The 13,341-nt window shown below is 42.5% G+C and overlaps 1 protein-coding gene across 9 annotated transcripts in view; it reads left to right on the top strand.

The window, feature by feature from the left end:
• The first annotated feature begins 633 nt into the window (after positions 1–633).
• The window catches only part of ZMYND8 (zinc finger MYND-type containing 8), a 105,808-nt gene continuing 93,100 nt past the window's right edge, over positions 634–13,341 (top strand). For 2 of the 9 annotated variants that reach the window (XM_034787156.1, XM_034787157.1), the window contains exons 1-2: positions 3,270–3,442; positions 4,051–4,141. In XM_034787156.1, the coding sequence (XP_034643047.1) occupies positions 4,104–4,141 (38 nt within the window). In that variant the 5' untranslated portion in view covers positions 3,270–3,442; positions 4,051–4,103. Of the gene's footprint in view, positions 764–944; positions 1,168–1,536; positions 1,856–3,269; positions 3,443–4,050; positions 4,142–6,220; positions 6,244–13,341 lie in introns of those variants that run through there. The other 7 variants (XM_034787153.1, XM_034787149.1, XM_034787152.1 and 4 more) reach the window with 7 other exon arrangements.

The raw sequence follows: 13,341 nt of genomic DNA on the forward strand, positions 1-13,341 counted from the left end.
TACTGTATAATCTGAAATACATTATACAATAGTTTTGTAGCAATCAAACATTTTGGTTAACTAGACTGTTTACACTAAGTATTTAATGGAATTGTGCTCTGTGTATCTGACTAGTGGGGGGGCCTTGGGTTTTTAAAATGTAATAAATGATTCTTCCTGGTCCTTCAGTATTTGTTAATTTTGTTCCCTCCCATGCATGTTGTTTTTAAAATGCTCTCCTCCCTTTTCTAATCATGGCTTTCACTACGCAGGCAACACTTCAGAACGGCAGCAAAGTGAATTTAGCTTTTCTCTTAGAAAGAATAGCTTTTGTGACCTGGATGAACCCTCCCTTCTGCAGGTTTAAAATATCCTGAGTGCAGTCAGTAATGCTAGTGTGAGGCGCATTGTTTTATTTGAGCAAGCAGTTAGTGATGACTTTTCTCTGTTTGAAAATCTGACTATTTTGTACCAGGGTTCATGTATAGGACCTCTTTTTAAGTTTCTTTGCTGAAACAGGCCTAGCTTAGCCTGTCTTCTCTATGCACAGGATGGCTCCTGCTTGCCAGAGCTGCACAAAGATAATCGCTCAGGAAGTGTTTCAGCCAATCCCCTGAAGCTTTACATTCAGATTTACCAAAGTAGCCAATCCAGGATTAGCTTTTATTAGGAAGACAGATCATCAAGCTGAAGTGCCAAGCCCTTTCTGTCTGAGTACTGAGAGCCTGTCCTCCATGTTTTATAAGTATTGACATAACACTGTGTTAACAATGCATCCACAGAGGTAAGCTTTACTTTTTACATTTTTTTTTCTCTAAGACCTATGAGTTGTGGGTTAACAGTGTGATTCTCTGTGATTTGTTGCGCAAAACAGACACCACTGCACTTTATTAAGTTGAAACTGTTTAAATTTGCTTTCTTGGGTCACATGGTTAGTAGCCATTAGCCATAGCTTTATTTTGCAGACTGGCAAAACCTTGGCATACCTACTTCTTCACAGGAGGATGGTGTTTTTAGAGTTTATCAAGATCCTGGTATTCCAAAGAAGCTTTCTGTCTCTGAGCAGTTTGCCAGCACTATTGTCTGTTGTGTCACATGCCTGCTGAAGAGAAAATGGAAGCTAGGGAGCAGATGCATTTAACTGCCCTACAGGGAGTCAAGCAGGGATAATGGCAGACAGCAGAACAGGCAAGTTTACCTTTCTAAACAGTGAATGGAATAGCGAAGCTAAGTTATCTCTGAGAAAATATGGGATTTTTAAAAACCTGGACATCAGCAAAATGTGCTAATGGCAGATTGTAGATATTGGGCCTAGGTGGTATTGTGCTGTTGCATCATGTTTTTTATGCAGCTTATCTTTACTTGAAATGGATATTGAACTTTTTTCTTACAGGGGTAGTTAATACAATGTGTTTCTCTTTCTGAAGGACAATGTATGGTTAACATTTTGTTCCTTTAAAAGAAGTTTCTCAAACTGCAGGTTTTAGAATTAGTTTTCTGGTCAATAAAATGCAGCAGTACATCTGTTTAAATGCCTAATTCTTTAAAGAAAAAATATTTTTCAACTCTTAGCTTCCTTCTCTTGCATAGTTAAAATAAATGTATGTACCTTTTATCTGTGCCTTTTTGTTTTTCACTGTAGCAGCCTCAGTTCTGTGTTGTGGAGTCCAGGAGATATAAAATCATGTCTGGTTCTTGACAGTATTACATGTTGTTCGTTTTTGGTTATAGTCTTTTTTTTTCTTTGTCTTTATTTTGATTTTGGTTTATTGCTACGTAATTGTTTCAAAAATTTCCCTTTTGATCAATTCCCAAATCTGCCAGCCTGTTGTATCTTCTTAACTGTGGAAAAATGAGATGGTTGCTTGAACAGTTGGTAAGTAAGCAGTGTGCTGCTCTCTGAACATTTTTAATAGTTTAACAATTTTTGATTTTAACAGGGGGCCACTAGTCCAGCAGATGAAGTACTGTCAGTGGCTAGTCATGTAAAAAAATTGAAGCTTTGATCAGTATCTATTTTAAATGACTTGTTCAAGTAAACTGTGTTCCCTTTTGAATGTACTGTTTTTCTGATAATATGCTGCTAAACTTGAAGCTTATACTTCCTGTTTACCTGTGGCCAGTGAAATTTTTTTTACTTACGCTTTGTTCCTAGATCCTTAATTAACATGTTTGGAGGCTAGAGCACCGTTTGGTTGTTCCTCAGGCTTTTGAGGTGTAATGAAAGTGCTAGTACTCAGCAGTACTTTACTCAGTACTTTACACAGTTAAAGGGATATTTGTTCCTAAGTCTGTGTTTTTGATATTACATGAAATATCACCTAAGATCACATTTTGTTTGATTTATTACTAATTTTGAACACCTTGTGCCTTTGTTTCGTAGTTGAGCTGTAACACTTGTATGTATATCTTAAGTTGCTTTTCACTGGACATTTTCTCATAGCAATGCAGTTATCAGAAACATCCTCTTTGGTGCTTTTGATCTAATTTTTGCACAGTTTTATAGTAGTCCATCCCATACAATGTTAAGAATGGACCCAAATCTAATGTGGATCTAGAAATGATTATACCTTGTCATTGTATGCTAACTTTTATAGAAGGGTCTCACAGATTTGATAACATACTGTAACATAGTCATTTAACTCTGGTTACTTCTTTGCTAAGATTAATATCTTACTTGAAAATGGAAAAACCCAAAAGTTTAGTATTATATGGTAAAAAATGCCTAAAAATGCCTAATTCAGATCACAATCTAAACCATTGCTGAAGTGTTGCTTCATGTTTTTATAGTACTTATATATAACTTAATATATTTTTCAGCATACACAAAGATGATAATGCAGCTAAGAAATAATGAGTTTATGCTGTTTTTATTCTGATTGCTAAAATGAGAAATTGCATTTGGGCATAGTTTTCCTAACAACAGTATATACACATTAGCAATTTGGTTTGGAGTCTTAAACATTGCATAATATTATATTTAATATGAGGAAGCAGGAATAAGTGATCTGCAATCAAAAAGCTTGCATTAAAATGGCTCCCACAGGTTTTGTTAAACAAGGATCTGTTTCAAATCTGCACCTCCTGACACATTGTTGACAGTGAAGTATATTTGTATAAGCTGCCCTTGTGCATGTAATGAAACGTAGCATTGTGAGTCTTATTTCGCTATTTTTAATCACTGAAATATAATTCTTTTATAGTTCACAAAAAATAAATGTCTGCATTGCAGCAAGATGTCTGAGGCAAGGTAGAGACAGCAGTGTTGTTTTACAGATCAGCCCAATCACGCTGCTCCATGGAGTACTTGAGCCAATAGAAACAGAGTGTAGGTTAAAGATTGACAATTGCAGTGGCAAGACTGAGAAAGGCCTTCTGGAAATTTCTACCATCTTTGTTCCATCTAAGTAAAGCAAATTCAGCTAAGCTGAAGAATTTCATGTATTTTTGGTGCTTTGTCAAGGTATGATGCTATCACTCACTGTTATAGATTGCATAATAGGAAACACTGTGTGCTGTTTTTCTAGTGTTCAGGCCAGATCGGGTGTGGGGTTTTGTTTAAGAGACGGAGACAGGGAAAAAGCATGTACCCCTTCTAGCCAAGATTTTACAGGGCTGATTCTTGTTCATTTTACAATTACACTGAACATGCATTAAGCAATGTAGTTGAGGTATATACCATTTGTAGAAGGTGGCCATTGTTCTGGTGTAACTAGGAATTAATCGTATAATTGCTCTTTAAATTTTCTAGCAACTAAAGAGTTATTTTACTTGTCCAGGATTAATATGATTAGCCATTATTATTTAGTGGCAACATCCAGTTACTTTTGTAATTAGCTATACAAAGAATGTAATGGGGAGAAACAGAACAGTGATCTGGATTCTAATAAGGATGAAAACAATAGCTTTTTAAAAGCCACATGTCCCTTTCATACTTTGTAGGCAAACTATTTTAGCTGGGAGTTAAGTAGTGCTAGGGAAAAATGAGTGTCTTTTTGAAACTGGTGACAATATTTAGCATATCCATAAGGAAATAACTTCAAATCTGATTTCTTTTCCTCTCTCCCTCAGGCATCTGAGTAAAAATAGGCTTCCCCCCACTTCACTGACCTTGGAAGAAGCATATGCTAAAGGGACTTTCACCTTCACAGTACAAAAATTAGTATGTAAATTTAGCTCATCCATGTTAGTGTCCACTGGCTTCATCTACCTTTTCTCTCTGGGCTGCTTGCCAGTGTATAATCCCACTTCTTTCTTGCTTGCTTTCTTTTTTCTTAAACTTTAGTCTGTGTTTACACTACAAAATTATATCAACCTAACTGACTTATGTCGGCATACAGCCACCACAGTTATTAAATTGCTTGTGTGCATGCACACTTGGCTCCTTGTGTCAGCAATGCGCATCCTCACCAGGAGCACTTGTATCAATTGTATTGTCAGTTGAGGCATTGTGGGTAGGCTCCTGAAAGCCAGTAATAGTTGATGTTAGCAGTGCAGTCTCTACACTAACACTGCGTCAACCTAATTAAATCGAGCATGAGTCTACGCGGCTTGGGGAGGTGGTGTTATTAAATAGGTGTAGAGAGGCACTTACATCAGCAGGAGCCAAATTTAAGTGACGACCCTTCCACCGCCAGGTCGATGCATGGTAGCTTACATTGATCTAACCCTGTAGTTTGGACCAGGCTTTAGTAGCCATGTTCATCCAACAGGTGGGGAGTGGTAGAGCAAGGCACTTTAAGACTGATGCGAATCCAGAATCATCAACAAAGGCTGATAAGTCTCAGTAAAGACTACATCCTGTTTCTTTTTCCACATGGAACACTTTGTATCACTTTGGAGCCCCAGATGGCACCTTGAGGTTTCTGAAGTTGCACCCAAACGTGGGCACTCACATAACAGTGCATAGTATTATACACTAGGCCAGAGATCCCCAAACTGTGGGGCATGCCCCACCAGGGGGACATGAAGGAACTTTTTTTGGGGGGGGGGGCCCTTGGCCAGCCCCCTGAGGAGGGAGCGCCTCCCAGCCCAGCTGTGCCACCAGCCTAACTCCACCCCCAGCCCAGCCCCAGCCAGAACTCCACTCTGCCCCCAGCTTTGCCCTGATTCCCTCTGCCCCAAGGACAGCTCCACCTCTAGCCCCAGCTCCTCCCACATCCCCAGTTCTGCCCCCTCGCCCTCCTCCACTCCTCCTTCAGCCCAAGCTCCTCTGCCAAGGACACCTTGGCTGTGCAATAATGGAGGCAGGGTGCAGACAGATTCCATTACTGGTAAGGGGACTGGCGATAGGAAAAGTTTGGGCACCACTGCACTAGGCCGTTAGCCTGACCTCTCAAACTGGATTTAGAAAATATTTCTATTGTTAATAGAAATCATGTGTCCACTTTCATATCCAATTTGAAAGTGTAGTGCATATGAGCTGAGTTTCATGTACTTTGCCACAGATTGAAGTTGTCAGTCTTATAACTATTGCCAATTGTCATAGTATCTGTGTGTCTCACAGTGAGATTAAAAGCGTGTGATAGGCATTATACTAGCAGCATTAATATAGATAGCACTGACCTTTATTTACAAACATTCCCAGACTGTGCCTGTATATTTTGGAGGTCTAAGCCTATAAATATCCTATCTATATTGATTGGGCCTCAGCTGTATATCTCCCATTTTGAGAGAGATTTGAACGATACCACATCGTTTTTACGTGTTTCTTTCCCCTTATGCTAAGCTATTTTAAATGCATATTGTATAGAATAGATTTTTTTAGAATATCCTAAATGTATGAAATAGAATAAAATAAAAATCGGGTATTACATTTTGGCATAGGTACTTAGCCTAATTGTTGCCCTATCTATACAGTTGAACAAGCACTATTTACATTATTTCAATTACTTAGTACAAGTTGGGCATTTTGCAGGGGACTCAGAATAATAAAACATCAAATTAAGGAGATTCACACTGAAGACTGAATCTAAAATTGAACAATTTCCTTAGTAACCTGTGACTTCACAAAACTCCCTATCTTGTGCATTTCTAGTTAAACATTTGGATATCAGGTGTCCCCTTTGTCATCCTTTACCATTTCTGATATTTAGATGATTGCTTCGAAAATAGCACTGCTGTTTAAACAAGAGATATAGTTATTGAATAAACTGCTACCATTTTAGCTACAGTACAGGAATGAGGCAGTGCAGTGCTGCCAGACGCCATTTTAAGAATCCTGCATAAATAGCATAGCTACCGATGAGTAAGAGACTGTTATAGGTGAGTGCTTATACAAAGCTGCTATTTATTCAGCAATGGCATGCTAATATTTTTTTCAATTTTTATTGAATGCAGTTTTTTGAAATCATGATTTATATTTGTTACAAACAAGTGTGATCTAGAGGAAGCAGGAATTATCTTTAGGATAAAATTTAATATTAGTTCTTATGGTCTTAAAGCAGTATTTTTTTAATTAAAGGGGGAAAAAGACTTCCATAAATGTATGGTTCTTGGGCTTAAAATAATTCCCATATGTAGACTGAGAATATTGTGCATGTGGGCATGGGCTGTTCTAGGTGGTTTTCCATATCCATCAGATTTTCTTGGTTAAATGTCAAGGTGCAGTAGTTCATCTGCAACTTTTTAATTATTCTCTGTAGTTACTATAGGTTAAGCGCAGGTGTAGATATTTTTAGATATTTTTACATATATACATTTTGAGATAAATATTACTAATAAAGGGAAGATCTTCCTTTGTAGAACAATTTATTTAATTGTAGGAAATTAACAATTTGAATTGCATAAGTGAATAACTCTCTTTTATGTTAATAAAGGAAAGCATTATTCAGTTAACTTAATAATGCATTTTTCTGTTAGGTAGAAATAAGTCTTATTTGTAACCTTCCCTTTTTCCCTCCTCTCCTCCAGCTTCTCCCCAAGAAAGAGAACCTGAGCCCCAACCCCCCGTAATCACACATGTTTAAAAATAGTTTGTGTGAAATGAGTTTGGTTTTATTTTAACATTTTTGATGACTGAATTTCATTTTTATAACAATCCTGTCAATAGAGGTATGACAGGTCTTAAATGATTAATACATGTTTTTGCCAATTTCATTGTTAATTGACTAAGTGTATGTTTCAGTTACTAATTTTTTATAATATGTTCTGTTTGTTTTGTCAAGGAAATAAGAGTTAGTTTCAGAATGACTAAGATAAATATTGTACTCAGCTATCTACTTAATGGAGTATACGCCACTATCATTTCTGATACAGAACCCCAAACTATCATATTCTTAGTTATACATAATAGTAATGCATCTGATTGGAACAAAAATGAAATAACAAAAGCAATCAGTACTGCAGAAATGAGGTCTTTTCAAAATGTGATGTGTCTATGTGATGGTCTAGTCTCATCTCCCAGTTACTGTGTGTTCCTATAGTACTGGCTCTTTGTTTGCATTTATATTGATGCAAAGATTTTTCTTTTTCTTTTCCTTTTTTGCTATGGGAAACAGTAGGATACTTGTCCCTAGGAGCTTGCTGTCATTGAATTATTGCACTATAAATCCTTTGCTGAGGAAAAGCTGCTGGTGAGATTACTGAGATTGGAAGGTTATGATGCTTAAAGCACGTTCAGAATACTGCTTGTTGCGGCAGAAGGCACAAAGCTTAAGAGATCCATAAATTCTGGAAAAAGTTACCCTAAACTAGCTGCAAATTTTCACATATACCCCAGCCAGCAGAGTGATTGTCTATGTGAGCTGTAATGTCCTGCAACAAGCCAAATAAGGCAAGACATCTCTGAAGTCACTTCATTACTGTGAATCTTTAAATGTCTTTCATAGTTATATTAATATATTTATACTTCATTTCTGTTTTCCTCATACTTTGAATTTTGTTCAGCAGCAAGTCAGTGTTTTCTTCATTGCTCAGGATCTTGTGAGTTTTTATTTAAATTTTAGTATTTTGGGTGCTTCTTATTGAGAGGGATGAATTGTTAGTATCCATTAAGGAAAAAAATACATCCTATTCTCTAGGGCTTGACCATACATAATTTCGTTTCTGCCAGCAGTCCATGTATGATGCAGCAGGTATTTGTTAAAGTTTGTTTTCAGTTAAATTAAATTGGAAGAATAAATATATTTAACAAAAATGCAAAACGATTCTATCAAGTAGTGAATTCATTTCAGCATTCAGAATGTTCTATTGATCTTCAGATCTTAAGAGAGAAACTGTCATCAGACGTCACCTTTATAGTGCACAACAGAGACATGTCAAGTCAAGATATTTTGTTCTACTTGGAAACATTTAGAATATTTTTCTTGTTTTTATTAATGCACCAAAACATTCAGGCTATGTCTACACTGGAGAGCTTACAGTGGCACAGGTATACTAATGCATCTGCGCCACTGTAAGATCTCTCGTGTAGCCACTCTATGCAGACAGGAGAGAGCTCTTCCGTCGACATAATTAATCCACCCCCAACAAGCAGCAATAGCTATGTCAGTAGGAGAAGCACTATGCACAGTACCACTTATGCCGGCATAACTTATGTCGCTCAGGAGGATGGTTTTTTCACACTCCCGAGCAACAGAAATTTTGCTGACAAAATGGTAGTGTAGACATGGCCTTACACCTTTTTAAAAGGGTACAAAGATCTTATGTTTTTATGAATGTAAAAAACTTGATAGCATTAGCTAGAGAAAGCTAGAACTCTTATACATGCCAGTACAGACCAACAGTATCCTTGCTGTTGCAGTCTTTGGTCCACATATGCCAATACATCTCACTTCTGATGGACAGTCAGGGACATCTCTAGGAAGCCTTTGCTAGTATACCTTTTTATTGACCTCCAACATCTGTTTTTCTAGTTATGACTCATACACAATTCCTCTATATTCTTTATTATTATTTGTATTATCATGACACCTAGGAGCCCTAGTCTTGGACCAGAACCCTATTGTGCTAAGGGCTGTACAAACACAGAACAAAAAGACAGTCCCTTCCCCAAGCCACCTACAGTCTAAGACAATAGATCAGGGATGGGCAAACTTTTTGGCCTGAAGGCCACATCTGGGTTCTGAAACTGTATAGAGGACTGGGTAAGGAAGGCTGTGCCTCCCCAAATAGACTGGCCCCTGACCCCTATCACCCCCTCTCACGTCCCGCCCCCTGAATGCCCCCCTCAGAACCCCCAACCCATCTAACACCCCTGCTCCTTGTCCCCTGACTGCCCCCTCCTGGGACCCCCCTCCCCTTGCCCCCTCAGTGGGACCTCACCCCCTATCCAAACCACTCCCCCGCTCTCTGTCCCCTGACTGTCCCGCCCCCTATCCACACCCCCACCCCCTGACAGGCCCCCCAGGACTCCCACGCCTGTCCAACCCCCCCCACGAACCTCTGACCCATCCAACCACCCCCTGCTCCCTGTCCCCTGACTACCCCCCAGGACTTCCTGCCCCTTATCCAACCCCCGCTCTCCGCCCCCTTACCATGCCACTCAGATCAGCAGGACTGGCAGCTGCGCCACCCGGCCAGAGACAGCCACGCCGCCCAGAGCTCTGGTGGCACGGTGAGCTGAGGCTGCGGGAAGGGGGGACAGTAGGGGAGGGGCCGGGGGCTAGCCTCCCCGGCCGGGAGCTCAAGGTCCAGGCAAGATGGTCCCGTGGCCGGATGTGGCCCACAGGCCATAGTTTGCCCATCTCTGCAATAGATGGATGCAGACAGACTGATGGGAGAGTACAATGAAACAAAGAGACAGTATTTGTTAACATGTTAGGCAGTGACCTCAGTACAACTGTGGTCTAACCATTGTCAAGTTTTTTGTTGGCATTGTGGAAGAAGATTGTTTTAAGGAAGGATTTGAAGGAGGATAATGAGGTAGCTTTGCAGATGTTTATGGGAAGCTCCTCCCAGTCCTGAGGGGCAGCATGGGAGAAAGCATGAAGGTGCATGTTTGAACATTTAACATGTGAGTAATAGAAGCTATTATGGGCCAATCAGAGGCGACAGTTGACATTTCAGTATTGAAAGAGATGCTAGGTAGGGTGGGGTAGGCTGTGATGGGCCTTGAAAGTGAAGACAAATAGCTTCTGTTTGATGTGGTAGAGAAATAGGGGCAAGTGAAGCGATGCAAAGAGGAGTGCTGCAGTCAAAGCAACGAGCTAGGAAAATGATCTTTGCAACAACATTCTGAGGATATGAATGAGCAAGATTGTACCTGGTGTGAGGCCTGAGAAAAGGATATTAAAATAATTCAGATGCAAGATGATGAGAGTCTGGATGAGAGTTTTAGCTGTGTGGATGGAATTGAAAGGCCTTTTTTTTAGAGACATTAGGCAGAAAGAATGGTCAAGATTGAGAGAGAGCCTGGATGCGATGACCTAGAGAGAGGTCTGAGTTGAATAAAATGTGCAGATTACAGGCCTGAGTGACATACAAGACGGTGGTGGTGGTAACAGTCATGGAGAAAGAAGGTAGCAGAGTGGGTTGGAGGTGAGGGGTGAGAATTTTTACATTAAGCTCAAGCTGATGTCTAGATACTGTAGCTACTAATCAGAGAGACAAGCTGAGATTTTAGTGTGGACAGAAGGAGACAAGTCTGACTTACAGTGGCCCCCCACTATCTTTCTTTTTTCCTGTTATGCCAAATTGTATGTAGGTTTTGTGATCTGGACAAATGACATGAGAAATTTGACTGAGACTGTTAAAGATTCACATGGTCCAAAGCAAATTTGAACCTGGATCAACCTTTTTGAAAGCAGAGATCACCACCTTATTCTCCTACTGGCAAGCCACCACCAAATTGGAATAAGAAGCATATTGTATATAATAATGTGAAGATATAATAACAGGTGCTATTTCTGTCACTATTATATTTATATTATTATATACAATATGCTTCTTATTCCAATTTGGTGGGCCACTTTAAAAGATTAATCTGATTAAAAAGAGAGAGAGAGAGAGAGAGAGAGAAAAAAAAAAATACAGCATTTCCTACAGAAAAGCAAAGCACACGTACCACCCATGATGGTGGTGGTAGTATACAACATTGTTTTCAGTGCTAGATGGATTTAAATGAGCACAGTTTTCAAAATCTTGGATGATGTTAGTCTGCTGACTTTCAGCTGCACAACAATATCTTTAAAATGTATTTATTAAGATTTTTCCTTGGTTTGTCTGTACACAACAGCCAAATCTCAAAACTGGAGATTCTTCTTCGAGTGATTGTTCATGTCCATTCCAAGCAGGTGTGTGCGCGCCGCGTGTATGCCAGCCGGAAGATTTTACTATAGCAGCGTCCATAGGGTCGGCTTCGGCGCCCCCTGGAGTGGCGCCTCCATGGCACTGTATATAGGGGCCAGCCGACCCTCCACCCCCTCAGTTTCTTCTTACCGCCAGTGATGGCTAGCTGGAACTTCGCTTACTCTTCAGCAATCATGCAGTGTTCCGTCTTAGTTGTAAATAGTTAGTTTGTTAGTTTAGATAGATAGCTGTTGGGGGGGTTTCCCCAACGTTTTTGTCACCCCACTGAGGCATGCCCGGGTCCCCAGGGTTCTGCAGGGAGTGCGGAAAATTCATGCCGAAGAGTGACCCGCACTCTTTGTGCTTAAGGTGCCTCTGGGAGAGCCACCAAAGAGACAGGTGCAGTATCTGCAGGGCATTTTGCCCCAGGACTCTCAAAGATAGAGAGCAGAGACTTAAAGTCCTCCTAATGGAAGTGGCCCTGCGGCCACAATTGGACCCGGGGCCTGCTGACCCGGCACCCAGCACGTCTTCCTCGGTGTGCAGTGCCCCAGGACCGGCAATAAGTCGTGAAGCCAAAGCCTCCAAACCCCGGCACTGGAGAGAGTCGGCACACAAGAAATCGGCCTCGGTGCGACATCGCTCGCCAGTGCCAGTTAAAAAGAAGAGGCTGGTGAGGGAACATTCCCCCTGCCAGGACCCTAAGGGGCCGGCGCTGTCCACAAGTGCTGCGGGACAGGCCACGCCGCAGACCCATTCGGCTATCCCATTGACTCCCGCCCCGGAGAGGGTACTGTTGAGTCCGGACAGGCCTTGATCCCCGGACATTATAGAGGAGGTGTGCCTCCCATCGACGCTGGAGGTGTTCGAGGCTGCCTCAGACCTCTTGAGCCTCCCGGTGCCGGCGTTGCCACACCAGTGGAGAGAACCTCCGGATACAGCTCGACCCCAGTTACAATCTCGGGGCAAACTGGCAATGCTATCGCTGCACTCCCCACACCGCGCCGCCCCAGCGGCACCGACACAGAGGGAACTTTCTCCGGGCAGGTGGCACCGGTCCCCGGCAGCAGTGGGTACCGCCCCTCCGATGTCCTCGTACTCGGAGATCTCTGACTCGGAGGCGGACTCGTACCACTCCAGTAGATCGAGGAGCAGACGATCGTCCTCGCGTGCGAGTGCCCAGCCGTACCCGCTGCAGTGGCAGCAACAGTGGCAACCGCCCCCCCAGTGGCCGTTCTGGACGCCACCAGTCAGTGGGTCAGGTGTATGGACCCCGCTCACAAGCCGCATCGGTCTCCTTGACGTCGGTGGCCCCGCCACTAATGCCCCCATCACCGGCACCACAGTCCGACAGGAGTGTGCCACAACGGGACACGGCATTGCCTCGTCAGGTACTGGTCCCGACAGGGACCATGCTCCCAACGCCGCAGGCGCCGCCCAGCACGCCTCGTCGTTCGGTGTTGACCCTCATACCGGCCGCGGTGCCGCATCCTGAACCCACGCCAGCCGCGCAGCCTGAGTACCGTGTGCCGCAGGCCCTGGTAGAGGAGGAGGGTATAGAAGAAGGCCCTCTTCAGGGGATCTCCTCCTCTTCCTCGCCGGATGAGGCAGTGGCGGGAATGTCAGCGGCACCTGCTCTGGAGGACAAAAGGATCGTCCAACAGCTGCTTACGCGAGCAGCCCAGAGCCTCTCGATCCAAACGGAGGAGATCGAGGTAGATACTGATCCTGTGGTGGACATCCTGACCCCGTCAGGTCCATCCAGGGTAGCCCTGCCTCTCATAAAGACCAACCGCACCTTGTGGCAGACGCCAGCCTCATTAGCCCCCACGGCTAAAAGGACTGAGAGGTGATATTTTGTTCCGTCCAAGGGCTATGAACATCTTTATACACACCCTCCCCTGGACTCCCTAGTAGTAGATGCAGCCAACCAGAGAGAGCGCCAAGGGTTCCAGGGAGCTATGCCAAAAAATAGAGAGGCCAAGAAGTTGGACCTGTTCAGGCAAAAGGTGTATTCGACAAGGGGTCTGCAGTTGCGCATAGCCAATCAGCAGGCCATAGTGAGCCGGTATGGACACAACACGTGCTCATCTTTGTCTAGGTTCGCTGATCTCCTTCCCCAGGAATCACGAA

Source organism: Trachemys scripta, chromosome 12 (genome assembly GCF_013100865.1).
Source record: "Trachemys scripta elegans isolate TJP31775 chromosome 12, CAS_Tse_1.0, whole genome shotgun sequence".
NCBI classification, from domain to species: domain Eukaryota; kingdom Metazoa; phylum Chordata; order Testudines; family Emydidae; genus Trachemys; species Trachemys scripta.